This window comes from Xiphophorus hellerii, chromosome 11 (assembly GCF_003331165.1).
Source record: "Xiphophorus hellerii strain 12219 chromosome 11, Xiphophorus_hellerii-4.1, whole genome shotgun sequence".
Classification (NCBI taxonomy): domain Eukaryota; kingdom Metazoa; phylum Chordata; class Actinopteri; order Cyprinodontiformes; family Poeciliidae; genus Xiphophorus; species Xiphophorus hellerii.
Window position 1 is genome coordinate 5,179,029 of NC_045682.1, and position 22,564 is coordinate 5,201,592.

Consider the following 22,564-nt stretch of genomic DNA (forward strand, 5'->3'; position numbering starts at 1 on the left):
CACCTGGGTCAAAATTGTCAAGTAAAAAACACTTGAAGGCCAAAAAAATCTGATAAAAAAAAAAAAAAAATTATATTTAAAAAATAAACATATAGTAAGGTTAATTCTTTTCATCGAGAGGCATTATATTTTAATTGTTTGATAATTAATCAATTTATTAAATTTATATTAATTTAAGATCAAATAAATAAATTATTTGAACACCCCTGATTTAGAAGAATATGGATATTGGCAGTCACAATATGGCGGACGCGCTGACGTAAAGTTCCTTACGGCGTGAATGCGAGGTGGCGTCATGATGCGCTGACGCTGATTGGCTGAGAAGACATAACGGAATCACGGAATGTTCTGATTGGACGAACTAGTAAGAAAACTTCCTCAAAATTACAATAGGAACAATACTAGCGACATACCGGATGTGGTTCTAAAAAATAAAAATGTTTAACCTTCAGAAAGGAGAGGCGAACAAGGATTTAAAAGTAATAAATGAACATGTTGCAGTTGTGGCAGCAGAAACCAGCCTTTTTCAAAGCACCTTCATAGTCGCTTTGTTTTTCCCGAGGCTCTTCAGCGTGACGCTTTTATAGAGAAAGGCATCAGCTGGACGTCACTGATGTTGCGTTGACGGTTACAACTGTTGCAAAGGAGCGTTCGACTGTTTCACAATTCCTCCTGATTTCTAAGCAACGGGGGATAAATGTTGTTCGGTCCAACGGATTTATCCGAATGTTTTCGGGAATGGGAGGATTTGGAGAAAGAGCACCAGAATATTCAGGTTTGTTTAGTTATTGTGTCCATCTATAGTAAACAATTAAACACTTGCTGCCCCGATAAGCTAACAGACGGTGTGTGTGGGGAGACTGGAGGGTGGAATCCACCTTCAGCAGATAAGCTTCAATTATGATTATCAGGAATATTTAAATGCATTTTAACAGGCCGGTTCTTATAAGGCAGATTTGATCATATGTTATTTTACTTGCAGCTACTTGTCTGTTGAAATGCTTAGAAGGTCAGAATTAGCTTTAATATATTTCACAATAATCCTATTTCATGACGGTATGTAGTAACTCTTGCAAAAGGAGCCCAGACCCTATAAATGAACTTGTAATTCCAGAAACCTGAGATTTATGTTTAAAACTATATTTTCTTTATTGATTTTATGAAATATTTAGATTTTTTTATTTTTTTTATTTTGTTTTTTATTTTCTTTGAGCCAAATTCATCAAAAATAACAACTCAATATGAATAATGGATGTTTAAAATACGTTAGTTTCACTTTCTGAAATGACCAAAAATATTGACTTTATTAACATTTTTTTAGATGTATTTAATAGCACGTCATCGTGTCCATTCTGCAGCTTTCTAAAAATAATAGGCTAAATCATTTTTTGCCATTTTCCCTCCAAAGCATCTGGTGGTGATTTATTTATTTATATATTTATATTTTCAAAAATCACTTTCGGCAAATCCGGCAGCATTTAAAATGACTTGAGTGTTTTACAGCTCTGTTCTTTTTTTTTTATTGCAACATAACAATAAAGAAAATAAAAATATGTATATACACCTACACAACTCTGTTCTATTTACTGAATAGAATAGAATAGAAACAGCCTTTATTGTTCTGCAAAGAGGAAAATGTATGTGTAACAGCAGCATCAAATATAAATGTTAACACAAATAGTGTAAGATATATACTGTACATTAAAAAAAAAAAAAACAAGATTAACCATAACAATGACGATAATAAAAATATCAAGCTAGCAATCCAAGGGATGCGCAGTGGAGTCAGATCATCACTTTTCCAAAACATGTCTATATAACATTGAAAAAGACAGACCATTTACAATACAGTATATCAGTAGAGAAACAAACGTGCAACAGCAGCAGAGAAGTTATTTAAAAATGAGTAAGAATGCCTCGTCAATCTACTCCACCTGCAGGAAACCCATCGGCTGTATAAACAAAAGCTTGAAGAAATGACAAGACTGCAGAGCAGCTTCTCCAACGCCATAGCACGGCAGAGGAAGAAACTGAAGGAGCTCAGTCTTCGGTTGAAGAAGTGAGTGTCAACAGGAAATGGGTTTAACGCAACAGAAAATTATATATATACAGTACAGACCAAAAGTTTGGACACACCTTTTAATTCAATGAGTTTCCTTTATTTTCATGACTATTGACATTGTAGATTCACACTGAAGGCATCAAAACTATGAATAACACATGTGGAAATATACACTAAACAAAAAAGTGTAAAACAACTGAAAATACCCCTTATATTCTAGTTTCTTCAAAGTAGCAACCTTTTGCTGTGATTACTGCTTTGCACACACTCTGCATTTTCTTGATGAGCTTCAACAGGTAGTCACCTGAAATGGTTTTCACTTCATAGGTCAACCTGCCCTGTCAGGTTAATAAGTGGGATTTATTGCCTTATAAATAGTCATGAAAATAAAGAAAACCCATTGAATTAGAAAGGTGTGTCCAAACTTTTGGTCTGTACTGTATATATATATATATATATATATTTTTTTTACGTTTGTCAAAAATATTTTCTCCATCAGACGCAAAGAAAATCATCGGACGTCCGTGCTGAGCCCAGAGCTGATGAGTTGCGTCTCTAAGATAGAAGAGTCCATCAAAGAAAAAACGAATGCTTTCTTTGAGATGGAAGCATTTCTGCCAAAGAAGAACGGGTAGAAAGACATTGGAGTGGAGTTTTATCATGATATTTTGTGGTAATGTTGTGTCAGTTAAAACTGTACTACTCTTTTAGATCATTTTATAGCTGTGACTGCATAGCACGGCATTTTTTAAATACGTTCCTTTAGGACGCCCGTCACAAAAACACTGTGATTTGCATCACTAACACAGCAACTGCATTTAATCATATGTTTGAAGTACGAAAAAACTAAAACTACTACTACAACAACAAATAAAACCTAAGCTGAAACTAAACATTTAACTAATAAAAACGAATAAAAACTAGCCAATACACTCTAGAAACTAATTTAAACTAACTGAATTAGACCAACAAAATGTCACTATGAAATAAAACTAAACCAGAATGAACAACCCAAAACTATTATAACCCTGGTTCAAATTTGTTTGTATTTATTGATACGCCTTTATTGAACACACAGTGGGGAAAAATAGCAAAAATGATATCATTAATGTGAATTTATTGTGACAGCAATAAATCCAAATCTTATTGTGATTCAAAATTTATCGCGATAAATGATACACTATGTGATAAATACCCACCTCTAGTTTGAAGTGTAGAGCACTGAATATCCCGACTGACTGGTTTCTGCGTCTTCCCTGTTCAGGCTGTACCTCACGCTGGTTCTGGGAAACATTAACGTAACGCTCCTGAACAAACAGGAAAAGTAAGTTGCACATTCTCAGTGCAGGCGCTTCAGAGCCGCTTCACCAACCGTCTCCTTGTGTTTCTCCCCACCCAGGTTTGCATACAAAAGTGAATATGAGAAGTTCAAGCTGGTCCTGACCTTCATCCTGTTCGTGTTCTCCTTCACATGTCGCTTTTTGTTCAGCTACAGGTAGGAATGGCTCAGATTGGACTCAGTTGGTGGATTTTAAAAGCTGCAAAGCAGCAGGAGATTGCAGCGTGTATTTGGGTTGTGTGATGACGCGACGCATCCCTGATTGTTTTTGCTCCTGTGTCAGAGTCCTGGACGCTCTGTTCAACTTCCTGCTGGTGTGGTATTACTGCACACTCACCATCCGGGAGAGCATCCTCATCAGCAACGGCTCTAGGTCCGTACCTGGTTTCATCCCATGTTGGGCAAGAGGCTCCGTGAGAGATCTAAAAGTCTAAAACGCGTCCAGCGTTGGGATTCAACCTAAAGATTTTCTCAGATTTTCTATTTGCATATTTAAAGTAAATGCCTGAAACTTGATCAATTAGTAGCTAATACTTCAAATGTACTTGTATCTACATTTTGTAATGCTCAAAAAATACAGAAAAAATATTAATAGTTCTGCATGTTATAGTGCAAAACAGGACTGTTGGACAGATGTCAGTGGCCAGGAACCTTCATCAAAAAGACATTGTATGGAGCTCTGGTTGTGCCAAAAAGAAGTATAAGTACTTATACTCCTGAGTACTTATAAGTAACCCCTCTTTTACCTGTAAGTAAGAGGTGGTTTTACTTTTTTGTCAGTAAAATGTGTATAATAGTGCATAAATACCTACTGAATGGAAAACGGATTTATTTTATGAAAGTTTTTTTTTTTTTTTCAAATTAAATGAGAAATTGTTCTCCTAATATGTGAACAGAGTCAGCTGCTACACCACAAAAACACAAAATTTTACCAATAATTTTTGGCATAGTCTATGGTACAAATATCTTAGTATACCTGAAATAAGATCAAACTGATAAGTAACAGCAAGAAACAGGAGCTTGTTTTAATTCATGTTTGTTTAATTAATGAATTGCATACTTAGTTTATTGTTGAGTAGGTAAAAGAAACTTTGCTCTTTGACCCTTACGTCCTTCTGACTCGACAAAAAGTTTAAACGCATTTGGTTTGGATTGAAGCGTATTCAGGTGTTTGAATGAATTTGAGCGATTTCGCAAGGATCCGCTCCAGATCCGATCGACACAATGCGAAAAGTATTCAGGGAAGGAAGACGGTTTGCCAGCTCTGAGCATCTTTTGCTGTTTCAGGATCAAAGGTTGGTGGGTTTTCCATCACTACGTGTCAGCCTTCCTGTCTGGAGTCATGCTGACTTGGTAAGACCTGATCTGCACTCCGACCCATCCTCCACAGTTCGTAACGCAACGAGCCGTATTATTACTAATTGATCCGCTCAATCTCATCACCTCCCTCACCTGGTGTGACCTTTGTTCGCAGGCCTGATGGCGCCCTCTACCAGATGTTCAGAAATCAGTTTCTATCCTACAATCTCTATCAGAGTAAGTCTGTCTGGGCCAGTTTCACATTAAATAATGGGTCAAAACGAACATCTTCCCATGTTTCAACCTGTTATGAATTGATTATTGAAATAATTGTCAAGTAATTTAGTAACTGACTAATTATTAACTAAAGTATACAGACTCTAAAAATGGCCAGTTGCTGAAAGAACAACAGTCGGAGCAGATATTAAGCCAACATTGTACAAAAAATATTTACGTTTTGCATTTAAGATGAAAAACCTTCTTTGTCTGCAAGTATATTCAACCCAGAACTCTTCAAATTCTGTAAAAAAATCAAAAAAATCTTTTGATAGCTAACTATTAATTTAAAACAACAACAATAAATGGATTAGTGGTGTATTGCTTTTAGCTGCAGATTCATCCTTTGGTAGGAATGATCAGCTGTACACTAAAAAAAAATGCTGTTATTGTGTTTTAGGCAACAAAATGTTTATTATTTTAAAAAGGAATTGGAACATTTTAATACATTGATAATATTGTGTAAATAGGGGTAAGTCATTAAATGAAAAGTCTATTGAATGTGCCAATTTTTTATGCGATAAATCATCAGAATAATTGATAGACTAATTGATAACTAAAATAATCTAGTGTAAATACACAAATACTTGTTTAAAGGAAGATATTTTCAAACGTTAGTCTTTTTTATATCATATTTTAATAGTTTAAAAAAGGCTAAAGTGGTATAAGAGTTTGCAAAGTTTTTAAATTGAATATTAGAAGATTCAGCGGAAAGACGTGAAGTTATTGATTTTTTTTTTTTTTCAGAATTAAATTTGTTGCCGAGCATACGAGTGATCCATTGTGATGTTTTGTTTCCTTTTTGCAGGTTTTGTTCAGTTCCTGCAGTACTACTACCAGAGTGGCTGTTTGTACCGACTCAAAGCGCTGGGGGAGAGACACAACATGGACCTCACAGTCGGTGAGTGAAGGCAACACGTTCACACTTTAAGCAACGTCACGACAAAACAAAAATGTGGAGAGAAAAAGAAGCAGTTTTATTTAACTATGTACTTGCAATATGTAGAGATGGGCGTTATATCTGCATTAAAATTGGCAGCTATATTGGCCGATTTCCTTGTAGCATATAAATAAAACTGGGCTGATATTAACGACCAGTGTTCATTGCCAACTTGTTGCCGTTTCTGTTTCTGGAGAAAACAAAAACAGCCTATTATCTTAGCTAAAACACCACATATACCTTTATATGCATTAGTATTAATGTTGGGACTCAATTAAAATGTTTAATCATAAAGTTAATTGCAGGTTCTGTAATTAATTTATCAAAATTAATCACATTTTATTCAAAACCAATTGACAAGATAAGCAACATTTTCTGTCCAAAAATGTTCAGTTTTGCTGCTAGATTATTGAATAAATAGATTCTACAGCAAAGATATTTATTGTTTTTATTTTATTCCGTTTATTCGACCATGAGGTTGATTTATTCTCTAGAAATGTGGACCGTGGATGCTGACATTAGCTTTGCGGATGCTGCTACATGTTAGCGTTGAGATGCTATTTTAGGCTTGAATAGCTTTGCTGATGAGCCTTTTAGCACAACTTGAACATAGCAATTGTCAAACAAAAATTTCTGACTAATTACGTAAAAAAATGTAATATGCTAAAAATGCATGTAATTAATTAATTGAAATTAGCGCATTAAAGTCCCAGACTTAATCAACACGCATAGTGGAAACCGTCTTAGCACTACCACAGAAGCTAATATATCTTGTTAGCTTCTGTGCTAACAAAAGAGCACAGAAGCTATTGGCGTTTCAGCCTATCAGAGCCTAGGAAAATCAATGGTGCTTTTGGATTGGTTGCATTGCAAACATCAACCAATAGTGTGTCAAGTTGCATTTCAGCTTTCAAAGCTGCATTTAAAAAAAATGATATCTTTATGCTCAATTAAATAATCCACGCATTTTCTGTGAATAATTAGGAACCACATTTTATAGAAAAAAGTCCAGAATAGCTCAACGAATTACGTGTAATATCAGTTATTAGCACGTTATAACATCTATATTCATAATGGTCCACATTTTCTAATCTGTGACATTCTCCCCATTTAATCAACATCATGGCAAAACAAGACAATTACAGGATGAGAACGTTATGAGCAGGAGTTTCTGTTGCTCTGTTAGAACAGTTTTCCTGTCTCTGCTGTAAAATGTTTCAATTCAGCCTTCGTAGCAGCAGGACGTCTGTCTGAGGTCAGCTCAGTTTACTGTCCTCTCTGGGTGTTTAGAGGGCTTCCAGTCCTGGATGTGGAGAGGCCTGACCTTCCTGCTTCCCTTCTTGTTCTTCGGCCAAGTATGTAGCCTCCGTTTTAAAAGTGACATCATTCAATAAATCAGATTTATATATTTTTTCCTGAGTTGTCTTGTTGAGCTTGATTTTTTTTTTTTAAATTCGGTTCCAGTTTTGGCAGCTGTACAACAGCATGACGCTTTTCAAGATGTCCCAGCTCCCAAAGTGCAAAGAGTGGCAGGTTAGTTTCCCCCTAGAAAAACGTCATTCTCTTCTCATCAGTTGGAAAAAAATCCAGTTGGAAAAAAATCCAAAGTATTCGCATACCTTGAACTTTTCCACATTTGTCGCATGCCGCATGAGGTGGCCACATTGGGCATGTAGAAGATGCTCCGCTCAGTCGACGTCACAACTGATTTTTTTTTCAGACGGCTGGACGGTTCATTTGGCCTTTTTCTTGTCAGAAACTTTCCCATTTCTTGTTTGCTTTTGTTTTATGCTAGTGTGAGGAGCAAAACAGCTTGATGAGTTTGACAGGCAGCCAATCAGAAAATGAGCATCAGAAATAACATTTAGATAAATGATTTTAACTTAGATTTTATATAAAAACAGCATGATTGAATAACATATAAATTAAAGAAGAAAAAAAAGATGGGATTCAATTTGTTTCATTTTTGACATTTTTCTCATCTTCCCTACAACTTTCTGAGGCCCCCGCAGCACCCCCTGGTGGTCCACACTTGGACAAACACCGCTATAAGCTATTGACTCAGGAGGCCTGAATACAAATGTATGCCACACTAATCAGATTTTTATGTTTAAGAATAGCTGAAAACCAATTAGATTTTCTTTCCACTTTACAAATCTGTTGGTTCTGCCACACAAAACTCAAATCACATACATGTACATAGAGTTTGGTTTTAGTGTGCCGGAATATGTTAGTCTGTTGAAATAAAATGAATTTCATTTGTTTTTGCCGTTTTATTTTGCCGTGCAGGTGTTGATGTGTGGCTGCTCCTACCTGACGCTCTTCATAGGAAACCTGTTCACCACGCTGCGGGTGGTTTACCAGAAATATGTAAACAACGCAAACAAGCCCAAGAAAGCATGAGCACGCCGCAACCAGAACGGACCGCCAACATGGCCTCTCGGAACCAAACAGAAACCGTGGCAGAGTTCTGAGGAGCTAAATTTGGGCCATGACGTTTGTTCAAAAGGAGAAAAAAAAAAAGGAACTAAACAAAAAAGATGTGAAACTGAAAAATATGTTGAAAACTGCTTTTCAGACTCAATGTCTTTCTTTTGTTTTCCCAGTTTCAGTTTTTTTTCTTCTCTTGAGCAAACTTTCTGGCCCCCATTTAACTCCATAGAGTTCCTCTGTCCTCGTGGACCATTTACTCACTTCGCTGCTCGAATGTGATTGGAGGTTCCTGCATTTCACGTTTGTCTAAATTGAAATCAAATTAACTTTATTATTATATTGATTATTCTTTAAAAAAAAATCAAGCAGTTTCTTCACAGCTTTCTTTTTCGTGCAGTAGGAATGACCGTCCATTTCAGAGATTGTGAAAGTTTGAAGGGATGGGTTCATTTGAATAATATTTATTTAAAACTTTTGACTTTGCTCAGGAGCTGCTCTGTTATAATAAAGAGCTCTGCAAAATAAAAGTCTCTGAACCTTTTTGTTGAATCTTTTCATGTATGGAAAATGAATTCATCTAGTTTTAGAGGCACCTGGAAGGATTTTTGCTTGGACTTTCCTTATTTCTTTTACTTTAGAACAGTTGTTATGTGTAACCATGGCAATAAAGTATTGTTTTCACAACTAGGAGCAGCTTATAAGTGTAAAAACTCAAAATATTCCCTGAGTTATGACCTCAAACCTTAGAGGAGTTGAAAAGGTCCAGGGACTGCCACACAGCAGCAGTCTTTAGTGAGAGGCCTCTTCAGAGTTGCTGCGAGACTGACTGCTACTGGATTTTCCAGTATAGTAACACTTGTTTATGGAACTCTGATAGTTTAATGGCCAATTTATGTATATTGAAATCAGCTAGAAGTACAAGTTTTAGACCACCTATTTTGTTAAATATGTATTTAGGGACAGAATACCAAAATAACTGAGAATTTTTAATCCAGGATTTCAACCAATTAATTTTAAGGGTTCCGTTAAGACATTCAAAGTCAATTACTTTCAGACCGCCATCTTTGATTTCTTTGACCATATCACTTTTCCATAGGTAGTGTAGCCCGTTTCTCCAAATAAAGTTCATGTTCATTTTGTTAATAGTCTTAGTTAAGCTATTTGGGACAGCAGTGCTACAAGTTGAATAAATCAATCTTGACAAACTTTCCATTTTTGATAAGTAAATTCGTCTTAAAATACAAAGGTCTCGTTGGAGCCATGAGTTAAGTTTGGATTTACGTTCTTTAATCTTGTTTTCAATAGTTAAGGTTGATTTTTGGTTTTTGGTTATAACAGTTCCCAAGTATTTCATTTCAGATTTAATTGGAATGCTAGATATTTCTTTTAGGGGAGTGTCGTGAATGGCTATAAGCTCACATTTTTTTTAAATTTAGCATTGGTCCTGAAAAAAGTTTAATTTTATCAATTACAATTGGAACTTGCTTGTGATTTTTTAAGAAAATGGTGGTGTCATCTGCTAACTGGCTAATGATTAATTCTGTACCGAAAACGTCTCATTTCTCAATGTCTGCACAGTTTCTAAGATAGCTTGCTAACATTGCTGCAACCAAATTAGAGCTATGGGGAAAATGGGACACCCTGGAGGAATTCTAACATTAATGTTAAATCTAGCTGCGGTGCCCTTAGGTAGTATTACACAACTATTAATGTTTTGATATAGACCTCTAATTAAGTTAATAAAGTTTGCTCCAAAACCTAAATGTTCAAGAACTGAACTTAACATAACATTAGCATCATCTCTGTAGCTTTGTCCACGGAAGATAATTCAGTTCAAACATTAATTACCGAACACCTGGATTCTTCGCCCATGTGGCCATGGAGTCGTCTTCTCCAGCAGGTCTCGGCTCAAAAAATGTCCTTCTCTTCCGTTTTACCAGTTAGGGTGCCACGGTACATAAACGAGATTTTTTCTACTTCCGGTAATTTTAGACCTCTCTGTAACAATAGCACCACATGCTGACAAAAACAAGAATTACAACCAGTCGGTGAAATAAAAGCAAAACATGGTTTACAAAATAAATTTTTGATATGTACCCATTTTTCTCCTGGTTACGTATACATGTGTAGTTCACATGTGTAGTTAATATTCAGCCATATTCATGTTTCAGGTTTGATGTATAGCTCTTCACATAAGCGTATATTTTTGAGTTCCTGTAAGATTGTTGTAATGAGGGGCCGTTTAGGACTAAAACTATGTTTTGTCTCACACACTCTACTAAAGACTCATACACACACACAAAATACTAAAATTACACATATACACTATTAAAATATCACACACACATAGGATACAGACATACTGTTCTGAATGATAGGTCGATGTATGTGTGTGTGTGAACTAACACTAGGCTGGGAGGAATTGCTCCCCCAATCTGAACTCTAGTGGTGTTCTGTTGTTGGTGTTCCATAACTAACACCATGTTCAGGCATAAGGTTGTGCACTTGGCACCAGGACACCCTAGGCTGCAGTTCAATGATCGACTTTGTCGTTGTTTAATGTGCGGCCGTACGTCTTGGACACTCGGGTGAAGAGAGGTGCAGAGCTGTCCACTGATCACTACCCGGTGGTGAGTTGGCTCCGGTGGTAGGGGAGGATGCCGGTCAGACCTGGCAGGCCCAGACGTGTTGTGAGGGTCTGCTGGGAACGTCTGGCGGAATCCCCTGAGACCGATCCCATCTCTGGCAGAACTTTGAACACGTTCTGGGGGAAGTGGGAGACATTGAGTCCAAGTGGACTATGTTCCGTGCCTCCATTGTCGAGGCGGCTTATCGGAGCTGTGGCCGCAAGGTTGTCGGTGCCTGTCGCAGTGGCAACCCTCGAACCCGTTGGTGGACACCTTAGGTGAGGGATGCTGTCAGGCTGAAGAAGAAGTCCTATCAAGCCTTTTTTGGCTTGTGAGACTCCGGAAGCAGCTGATGGGTACCGGCGGGCGAAGCAACATGCGGTGGTTACTGAGGCCTCAGGTGGTTACTGAGGCAAAAACTCAGGCATGGGAGCAGTTTGGAGAGGCCATGGAGAAAGACATCCGCACAGCTTCGAGGCGATTCTGGTCCATCATCCAGTGTCTCAGAAGGGGGAAGCAGTACAGCACCAACACTGTTTATAGTGAGGATGGTGTGCTGTTGACCTCAACTTGGGACGGTTGTGGGCCGGTGGGCAGAATACTTCGAAGACCTCCTCAATCCCTCCAACATGCCTTCCATTGAGGAAGCTGAGCCTGGGGACTCTGGGTTGGGCTCTTCAATCTCTGGGGACGAGGTCGCCGAGGTGGTTAAAAAGCTCCTCGGTGGCAGGGCCCCGGGGGTGGATGAGATTCGCCCGGAGTTCCTTAAGGCTCTGGATGTTGTAGGGTCGTGTTGGCTGACATGACTCTGCAATATTGCATGGACATCGGGGGCAGGTCCCCTGGATTGGCAGATTGGGGTGGTGGTCCCCCTGTTCAAAAAGGGGGACCGAAGTGTGTGCTCCAATTATAGGGGTGTCACACACCCATTTTCAGCCCGTTCAGATTTTCCTGACGGTTCGGCCCGTTTGCAGCTCGTTCAGCAGTTTTTCCTGACAGTTCGGCCCGTTCAGGAGTTTGCCCTGGTCGGTTCGGCCCGTTCAGGAGTTATTCCTGACAGTTCGGCCCGTTCAGGAGTTATTCCTGACAGTTCGGCTCGTTCAGGAGTTTCTCCTGACGGTTCGGCCCGTTCAGGAGTTTTTCCTGACGGTTCGGCCCGTTCAGGAGTTTTTCCTGACGGTTCGGTCCGTTCAGGAGTTTTTCCTGACACTTTGGCCCGTTCAGGAGCTTCTCCTGACGGTTCGGCCCGTTTTCAGCCCGTTCAGATTTTCCTGACGGTTCGGCCCGTTCAGGAGATTCTCCTGACGGTTCGGCCCGTTCGGGAGTTTCTCCTGATGGTTCGGCCCGTTTTCAGCCCGTTCAGGAGTTATTCCTGACAGTTCGGCTCGTTCAGGAGTTTTTCCTGACGGTTTGTCCCGTTCAGGAGTTTCTCCTGACGGTTCGGCCCGTTTTCAGCCCGTTCAGGAGTTATTCCTGACTGTTCGGCCTGTTCAGGAGTTTCTCAGCAATAATATTTAGCTAAATATAATAATTTAGTAAAAATAAACTAGTCTGGCTGCCCTCAGTCTAATAATGACTCTCAGAGCCTCCATGTTGTTCAGACTCCGGGTCCATGGTGAGGAGGAGGCGGATCTGTGTTCTCTATCAAATAATGGGCAAGAATATTTTTTCATACACTGGTTTGTGAATAAAAACGTAGGTCTGACGTTAGAAAAACTATTTCTATTTATATTTTCATAATCATCCTCACAATCAAAATGTCCCCAAAGCATCGGCGGACTGACAGGAGCCACCAGGGGATTCCAGGTAGATTCCAGGTAGATTCCAGAGATGTGCATTGCAGCAGCTGTTCCTCCAGGGCCGGCCCAAGGTAATATGGGGCCTTAGACAGAACCCCCCTCCCTCCAGAACCCGTCCTACTAAGAACCTCAGCATCACTAACATGTTTAAATATCGATCAGGTGAATCTGTGAGAAGGAGACCAGGTTTATTGGCCCAGTTTAAAATCAATCACTGATTATTGGTTATTTGCTGTGATGCATTTGTGAACAAACCCAATTCAAACACAAAGATTACAAAATATTGTAACCATGGTAACACAACAATCAAACTATCAAGATGATTCTTTAAACCTTTACAAATAAACGTCCTAATTAAATCCTAAATGTACTATTTATTTTTCTCAGCTGAATGCATTAAATAAAATGTAATAACATTGTCATTCTCTATAAATGATGCTACAGGTTTAGATCTATGGTCTGTGTTATAATTAAACCATTTTTAGGGGCCCCTGAGTGTCTGGAGGCCCCTGAATGGCCCCTATCAGCAGCTACTGAGTTTTCTTTGCCTTGATATCCCAGTCTTATAATTCTAGATCTAGAAGTTTAACATCAAACTATTATATAGAGTTAACCCCTTTGAGCTTTTTGATCTATAAATCAGTCTGCAGCCAGGTTGTTCTAGAGGTTAAATAGATATTATTAGGGCTTAATTAGTAAAATGGCAGCAAATTAGCTTATTTCATAACTTCATAACCTTTGACCTTCTCTCCTCTGGTCTGTTTAACAGCTACAGTCTCAGATCAGCTCAGATCTCCAGGACTGTCAGCAGCAGAAACAGAAACTTTATACCTGTTGGGGAAAATATAGACTAGATTTGCTTTGCATTTCCCCACATGATGGCAATGATATAGTAGGAACCAATTAGATTCTTGATTAATATGGGTTGTTGCTATGTTGTTGTACGGAGTTTTTGTTCAATGTGCCCCTTTTTTAAATTTGAGCCCCGGCCCCTCCATAGGTCTCTGCACGGCCCTGACCCAGAGCAACAGAACCACCAACATTTAAACACCAAAATGATGAAACATCCATCAGTCAGAGAGAAAATCCTGATTTACAATCAATCAATCAATTGAGTAAGAAATCAACAAATTTATGGTTAATAAAAACATTTATTCTAACATGATTGGACTGCAGTGAACATTAAACCCGTCCCAGCAGGCAGGTCAGGATTTTGTTTCTGTTTACCCAGCAGGTAAATCACCTGACTGGAATAAACCTGAAAACATCCAGATTTTTATTAATATGTCAGATAAAAAAATGCAACAAAATCTAAATTATTACATCTTAATTATTCACATACACATACAATTTTTATCTCTCATGCATACACTAAAGACTAAGATTGCGCATATTAAAATATACTTATCAATGACTCGGAGGACGTAGGGCTCTAACGCCGGAGTGAGCGGCATTAGAGCCCTGAGGTAACCTCCGAGCATTTGAGGAGGGAGCAGTAGAGAACGGCTGGCCGAAATTAGCGTTCATAAATCGGATCAACCTTGAGCTAAACGCCGCTTACTCCGTGGAGCGCCAGTATCCAACTTGAAGCTAAAGTCACTGTGGTAACAACGCATGCGTGATCTGATCTCCAAATTATGCCCCCCCTCTTCCGTGACAACTCACACATACAAAAAATGAGTCTTTCACACAGAGAAATACAAGTCCAATTCATTCATTCATCCATTCATCCATTCAGCCTAGTGTTAGTTCACACACACACATACATCGACCTATCATTCAGAATAGTATGTCTGTATCCTATGTGTGTGTGATATTTTAATAGTGTATATGTGTAATTTTAGTATTTTGTGTGTGTGTATGAGTCTTTAGTAGAGTGTGTGAGACAAAACATAGTTTTAGTCCTAAACGGCCCCTCATTACAACAATCTTACAGGAACTCAAAAATATACGCTAATATATGTGAAGAGCTATACATCAAACCTGAAACATGAATATATCTGAATATTAACTACACATGTGAACTACACATGTATAGGTAACCAGGAGAAAAATGGGTACATGTCAAAAATGTATTTTGTAAACCATGTTTTGCTTTTATTTCACCGACTGGTTGTAATTCTTGTTTTTGTCAGCATGTGGTGCTATTGTTACAGAGAGGTCTAAAATTACCGGAAGTAGAAAAAATCTCGTTTATGTACCGTGGCACCCTAACTGGTAAAACGGAAGAGAAGGACATTTTTTGAGCCGAGACCTGCTGGAGAAGACGACTCCATGGCCACATGGGCGAAGAATCCAGGTGTTCGGTAATTAATGTTTGAACTGAATTATCTTCCGTGGACAAAGCTACAGAGATGATGCTAATGTTATGTTAAGTTCTTGAACATTTAGGTTTTGGAGCAAACTTTATTAACTTAATTAGAGGTCTATATCAAAACATTAATAGTTGTGTAATACTACCTAAGGGCACCGCAGCTAGATTTAACATTAATGTTAGAATTCCTCCAGGGTGTCCCATTTTCCCCATAGCTCTAATTTGGTTGCAGCAATGTTAGCAAGCTATCTTAGAAACTGTGCAGACATTGAGAAATGAGACGTTTTCGGTACAGAATTAATCATTAGCCAGTTAGCAGATGACACCACCATTTTCTTAAAAAATCACAAGCAAGTTCCAATTGTAATTGATAAAATTAAACTTTTTTCAGGACCAATGCTAAATTTAAAAAAAAAAGTGAGCTTATAGCCATTCACGACACTCCCCTAAAAGAAATATCTAGCATTCCAATTAAATCTGAAATGAAATACTTGGGAACTGTTATAACCAAAAACCAAGAATCAACCTTAACTATTGAAAACAAGATTAAAGAACGTAAATCCAAACTTAACTCATGGCTCCAACGAGACCTTTGTATTTTAGGACTGTTGTGGAAAAATCTATTTCCAAGCACTGTTCAGGTAAAATCACTCAATCAGGTTTATTCATGAATTGCGCACAAGTCAGAGAGCGTGTAGGACAGTCAATAATGAAGCAAGTCTGAACGGAAAGCTCTGCCAGGCAGAGACAACACATGAGTTTTATACAAAAGGGATCCACAGCATGGGAAACAGACTGGTTCCCATGCAGCTGAGAAAAACAGTGTCCAACCTTGTACATGTAACCCAAATAGCTTTATCTTGGTGGGACTATTCAGGAACTTAGAATAAACATAAAGCAATACAACTAGCAGGTGTGACCTTATTGTAATTTTTCCACATCATTTCCCCCCCTTTTGATTATAAGTAAATATAATATTTAATATTAATCATCATTTCCCTCTTTGGCTAAAAGATATAACATAACACTATCCTGGAAGATGTGACAAAAAGAAAAAACAACAACAAAAAAAAAAAACATACGCAAGATACGAAAAACCTACCGGCATTCACTTATTGAACCCTGTAACAATATGACTGTCAGGTAGGAAAAGTTATCCTGCAACCCCTCCTTGCCAGGGAGACGGTCCTGTATATGTTTGTCCAGGAAAATTGTGGAGGAATCACACCAATGATTGAAGACATGAAAAAATAAAAAAACACACACAAAAAATTTAACACAAAAGCTAAAACCAAAAGTTAAAAAAAACAACAAAAAAAACAAGAGATAATAAAATCAAGTAGTAAAAAAAAACAAAAATCAGTGTCGAACAAAAATTCAAGCTTAATAGAAAACCTTCCCGATAAGTAGCTAGAAATACAATTTGTACTGAATCACATATATTTCTTTGAGCAATTTAAAACCAATGCCACAACAATTCTTAACAAGGAAACTCCAACTAAAACTTAAAAGGAAAAAACTAAAAAGAAAAAAAACTAACATATTTCCAGATCAAATTAAATGTAAAATCAAAATATAAAATGCATATTCAGAACATGCAGAAAGGACAGGCATTTGTTTTTGTGAAACATAGACATTTCTGTAATGCGCAAAGCAGGATAGGAAAGCTAAGCTAGGATACTAGCTTGAAAATATCAATGATTAACTATTTAAAGACAAAAAAGTCAAACATTACACATTAACCTCCTCATCGCTGGAGGACAAAAAGTCCAAGTCATCAGAATCATCACTCAGGTAGGTAGGGTTACGGAACTGATCGGTTTTGTGAGTAAGGAAAGTGTACTTCAGGAGATGAACGTTAATGAAAATTTCTACTATCCTTTTAAGTAGGGGAATCACATAGCAAGAGAAGATCATTAATATCCCCAATACAATAAACACAGGTGTGAGAAGTTTTATTAGGAGTTGTCTCCAACCGTTACCTGAAAATCACGACAACCAATCGGATGGAGAAGCATGGTCATCATTAAGAGCGTTCTTTAGAGCTGTCAAGTTAGACAGTGCATGAGCAACAGCACCACCATCTTCATCATCAGCTGGAATAAAAGTACAAGAAGAAGCACCCACCATCACACAACCTCCCTGTAGAAGCTGTTAGTTGATCTAGAACCATTCTATTTTGAAGAGCCATTAGGCTTAACGCAGTTAATTCGACTTTAGCTGCTCCAAGACCAACCAAAACATCATTAACAAATGACTCAAACCTGTAACTCAAAGTCTCCACACGAAGCATAACTTTACCAATACCTAAGGAAGGAAGGATAGAACAGCCCTCTGACCCCGAGTCCACAACTTGCCATCCTCTGGGACATTTGAACCCCAAATCGGGTCATGCGGGTCTATGGGTGATCTGCGGACCCGTCGGTGTTGCTCATGAATTTCTATACTGCCAACAACATAAGAATGCTTTGCTATAACTGGGGCACACCTACCGGCCCAATATGCTGGGAGAGCCAGGTATAGGGAATATCCACAGAGCCAGAACATATCAATTCGGGGCAAAGTGCCAAGGGCATCTGGCACCTGGTAATAAGGGGAACAGATAGTTCCTGGAGGAGCTCGAGAGTAATTAAGAGAAGCATTGTTAGCAAACGGAGCGCAAGGAACAAGTACAGATTTGCAATATGAATGGGGTATATTGTCCATAAATGTAGGAGTGTGACCTATCAGTTCAACTTTGGAATTCAAAAAACAGTCAAATCCTACTTCAGGTGGAATGTGAACAGGGCCAATGAAAGGTTCCTCAAAGGATGCGTTGGTGACCTGAAAGAGCTTTGTGAAGCCTGTGGAACCATTAAGAGCTGGAAGTGGAGGAGAATTCAAAATGTCTGGAAACAAGTCAGAGATGTTTGGATAAGGCTGTGGAATCGCCATTGGGGAGTGGGCAGCTAAAGGCATGTGTGAGCAAACATAGCAATTTGACCTGTTCAATATGGAAACCAGTGTGCTGCAATATACTTAGCATAGTGGTACCACAAATTCAAGGCGTAAGGAGTGGAATGTTTAAGTTGCAAATCAACGGTAGACAGCCATTTAATATCTCGCAATTCATGTAGAGGAAAATTTTCCACCTTATCAGAGGGAAATAAACCCCACCACCTGAGTGATACAAACAAACAACAAAAAATTAAAAATAGCCAACACAAATAATTGTAATTGGAACAAGACGAAAGGGTGATCGCCGTCATGATGAACTCCCTTTTTCTTTCTTTCTCTCAGGAACTCTTTTAATATTTATTTTAATCTTCGATCCCCACTTCGACCACTCGCCAGTGGACCAGCAATAGTTCTTTGGTTGGGGAGCCTTTTGATGTACAAAACAACCAATGTTCGTTGATGTGTTTGTCCCTTCTGTATTCCTTTGTGTCGTCTCTTTTCTTTTCCCGAATGATGGGTGTCAGAGGTTACTAGCACTTAACACCAAAATGAAGGTATTCAGCGATGCAAGAAATGAAACATGGCTGTCTGCGGTGTCAGAGGTTACTAGCACTTAACACCAGCAGCAGTAAGGTCATTTATCCTCATTCAGAAAGTTGCGTGTCGTCCTCCTTGGTCTGTTGTTCTGTCGACTGCTGGACGAATTCCTCCCCGTCAGGATGAGTGTCCTCTCAAGGCTCCGGTACCCGTTTACACTGGCTGGTGTGAATCCACGTTGCCCGCTCTGCAACCTTAACAGCCGTAACTGTGACAAGTAGCACTTGAAAGGGTCCCTGCCAGCGTTTGGAGTTCCAATGCGTCTTCCGAAAGTCTTTCACCACGACCCAATCACCGGGTTTGATGGCATGTAGTGGAGTCTCGGCAGGACATGGCAATGCGTCTTTCACCGTCTGAAAAACTTGAGAAATCACATTCGACAGGTTTTGATAGTAAGACAACTTTGCATCATCAGGGACAGAAGTGGAAGGAAGGACCTTTCTCTGAGGCCGTAAACCCAAGTTAGGAGATCTGCCAAACAGGATTTCAAATGGACTGAAGGTAATCCTGGCAGTGGCGGCTGGCCAGTAGGGGGCGCTTGGGCGCCGCCCCCTTTAAATTGTTTAGATAATAAATGATTTCTGAACTGCAAAATACTTAGAAATGTATTTATTCATACTGTGTGTCCAATAGACATGTTAGAATTTATTAAAATAGTAAATACATAATTCTATTTAATTGCTCACATTGTGCACACTTCCTATCCGATGTGCAGGGCGCCGTTCTAATGAGAGTGTATGTAGGCGCATCAACTTTTGGCAAGCAGGTGATCTGAGGCTGACTTTTAATTGGTTATTTAAGGTTTTCCACAGGGCGCAGCGCTCTGCGTCCCGGACACACCCATTCTGTTGTGTCATTACTGGTAGAGCGTCAGTACTGGCTAATTTTTTTTAAAACATTGTGTGATTGGACAATCCCCGATTCGACTCATTAGTGCAGCTGCAGTTCGTTAGGTCGATTCACGTTTACGTTTGCAAAGTGGAGTAGTTTCAAAATGAGAGAAAATTCTGTTTTGTCTTTACAAAAAAATGCTTTTACAAAGCGTTCACTTGAAGAAAAAAACAGGATAAAGGAGCTTGGACCGGATCGTCCCAATTTACAAATTCAGCAGCAGGCAAGTGATCGTGGACGATCCTACACGCGGGCTTTTTCCAGCTTTTCTTATGACAAGCGGAGTTGGCTAGCTGGATGTGATGTAAGCAATGCATTTTACTGCTTTCCGTGTTTGCTATTTCAAAGTTCTGGCACGGAGGCAATGTGGACAACAACTGGGGTAAGAGACTTAAAACATCTTTCAGAAAAATGCAAACGGCACGAAAACAGCCGCAGCCACCTAGACAATGCAATGAAGCTAAGTTTTTGGGGGAAACTTAGCATTGCTCAACAGCTAGATGAAGGCTACAGGATTGCTGTTAGAAGGCACAATGAAGAGGTGACAAAAAATCGGCACATCCTTTCTAGAATAATAGACTGTGTTAAGTTTTGTGGAGCCTTTGAGCTGGCCTTGCGTGGTCATGACGAAAGTAAGAGCTCTGAAAATCCCGGGATCTTTCGTGGGTTGGTTGATTTTGTTGCTTCTCTTGATGGAGTACTAAAAGAGCACCTTGAGAATGCTACTGTGTTTAAGGGAACTTCGAAAACTGTGCAGAATGAGCTACTGGACTGTATGTTTTCTGTTCTGAAGGAGCATATAATCAAAGAAGCACAGAGCAGTGATTTTCTTTCAATCCAGGCAGACGAAACTGTGGATGTTGCTACGCAGTGCCAGCTTGTGCTTGTACTACGCTATATCGATGCCAAAAACACTGTGCAGGAAAGGTTTTTTGAGTTTATCCCTCTGCAGTCGGCTACAGCTGATTCCATTGCTACAGCCCTAAAAGACCGTCTTGCAACTATTCTTCCTGAGGATCAAAAGGCTAAGCTAATCTGTCAGGCATATGATGGAGCCAGCGTGATGCGAGGTGCCACTGCAGGTGTTCAGAAGAAGATACAAGATGTGTACCCAAATGCCCACTACATCCACTGCTATGCTCATCAGCTCAATCTAATAATGCAACAGGCTACTTCTCACATAACCAAAGTTAGAATTTTTTTTTCTAACCTTAGTGGATTTTCCAGCTTTTTTTCCAGATCATCCAAGCGCACAAGCGTTCTTGATAAAGTTGTGGCCCACAGACTACCAGCATCCAGCAATGTCAGATGGAACTTTCACAGCCGTGCCATCAATACTGTGTTTGAGCACAGAGAGGACCTCATCCGCTGTTTCGAAAGCATACAAGACTCTGGTGACTTTGACCCCATTACCATCAGAGAGGCTGGAGCATTTGCCATGCTACTGGAGGATCAGGATTTTAAGTTCTTTCTGCAACTTTTCCACCATATCATGCCTCATGTGGACCTTCTCTATGCCAAACTCCAGAAGAAGGTCATAGATTCAGTCTGTATCCAGGAGAGCATCCAACAGTTCCAGCAGGACATTCAAAAGATCAGGTAATTGTTTAAATAGCTGATTTTTCTTCTTCTTCATTATTATAATATTGTAAGTATTTCTCTTTGGCAGAAATTCTCTCCACTCCATGGTTGGACAAAGCAGTGTAGGTAGTAGTCAGCCAGTGAAGAAGCGTCGGACACTCAGTGTAGAAGACCATGAAAGGATTGCTGCAGAGGCGAGTTGTTGTGGAAAATCACTGTTACACTGGTTTATAGTAGTGTTATTTAATATATTAGGAAGATGTGCGTTGTAGTTAGAAATACCTTTAGTTGTGTCTATGCTGTGTAGGTATGTTGATGTAATGTTTGTCAGCAAGATATTTTATTATTTAAGTTGTACTGAAGTTTATGGGTAATGGGGAATAAAACATTTGGTTACTGAATTTTGTATAATCTTGTCCCACAAAAATGCTGTAACACATTTCATAACACAGCCTTAAAAAATGGCAGCAAATGTTATTAAAATCAGTAAGTTTATAAATAAAATGTGTTCCTTCTTTCTATGACTTAATAGAAAGGACAAAATAACATTTCATATTTAGAATGAAAAATGTGATTATAAAATCATAATCTTCATGTTTGTCCTTCTCTCTTAAGGTCTGTGATATCATACTGGGACACACCAGGGAGCGCTTTTCTTTCACAAACCACCTTGTTAGTGCCACACTCCTGCAGGGGGACAGATTTGAACAATACAACACAGCATTTCCTGAAGATGCACTGAGCAACACCTTAAAAGCCTATCCGGTGCTCAATCGAGGTAAGCTGAAGACAGAGCTTACTCTCATCTACAGCAAGGAAGAGTTCAAAGCCTGTTGTGGTGCTGTGGGCCTACTCCAGCTGTTTATGGAAAACAATCTAGAAGAAGTCTTTTCAGAAACTGTCACGCTCTTGAAGATCCTCATCACCACACCCATGACCACAGCAGAAGCTGAAAGGTGCTTTTCAACTCTGAAAAGAATCAAGACTTTTCTGAGAAACTCAATGACTCAGGACAGGCTGAATGCATTGGCCATGTTGTCAATGGAGAAAAGACTAGTCACAGAGATGACTGACTTTAACAAGAATGTAATTGAGAAATTTGCAGGGCAGAAGGAAAGGAGGGCAAAATTCATGTTCAAATAGTGCTATTTTTTAAGATTTGTTTTGTTTGTTTTTCATTTGTTTGTTTGTGTGCGCCCCCCTCAGTTTTTTTAGCACCAGCCGCCACTGAATCCTGGCTCTTCTTTCCATCCTCATATAAGTCAAAACGATTGGTAGGGCTTTAACCCATGACAGACCTGTTTTCTCACAGCATTTAGCTAGTTTGGTCTTTAAAATCCACTCTGTGGGTAATACCCGCAGTGAGTTTTTAGAGTCGTACCTAAAACTTTCCCACTTCAGTTAATGCAGCATTAACAAAGTGTGTGCCATTGTCACTGCTAATCCTGTCAGGAATACCCCATCGTAGA

At 39.1% G+C, this 22,564-nt stretch overlaps 2 protein-coding genes across 3 annotated transcripts; both read left to right on the forward strand.

Moving 5' to 3' along the window:
• The first annotated feature begins 406 nt into the window (after positions 1–406).
• Positions 407–8,890, forward strand: tmem120aa (transmembrane protein 120Aa). Of its 2 annotated transcripts, XM_032577297.1 has the most exons (12): positions 408–775; positions 1,941–2,059; positions 2,562–2,693; positions 3,327–3,386; positions 3,462–3,557; positions 3,685–3,774; positions 4,689–4,754; positions 4,876–4,937; positions 5,785–5,877; positions 7,207–7,271; positions 7,381–7,449; positions 8,206–8,890. In XM_032577297.1, exons 1-12 carry the CDS (start codon positions 698–700, stop codon positions 8,317–8,319), a joined length of 1,044 nt encoding a protein of 347 aa, XP_032433188.1. In that variant the 5' UTR covers positions 408–697; the 3' UTR covers positions 8,320–8,890. The 2 variants fall into 2 exon arrangements, with proteins under 2 accessions (XP_032433189.1, XP_032433188.1); XM_032577298.1 differs by lacking the exon at positions 2,562–2,693 and having other exon boundaries at positions 407–775.
• Positions 8,891–20,514: 11,624 nt separating this feature from the next.
• On the forward strand, positions 20,515–22,337 carry LOC116727837 (zinc finger MYM-type protein 1-like). The gene is made up of 3 exons (XM_032575474.1): positions 20,515–21,113; positions 21,184–21,289; positions 21,711–22,337. The coding sequence occupies exons 1-3, from the start codon at positions 20,578–20,580 to the stop codon at positions 22,236–22,238; spliced, it is 1,170 nt and encodes a 389-aa protein (XP_032431365.1). The 5' UTR covers positions 20,515–20,577; the 3' UTR covers positions 22,239–22,337.
• Positions 22,338–22,564: the final 227 nt, after the last annotated feature.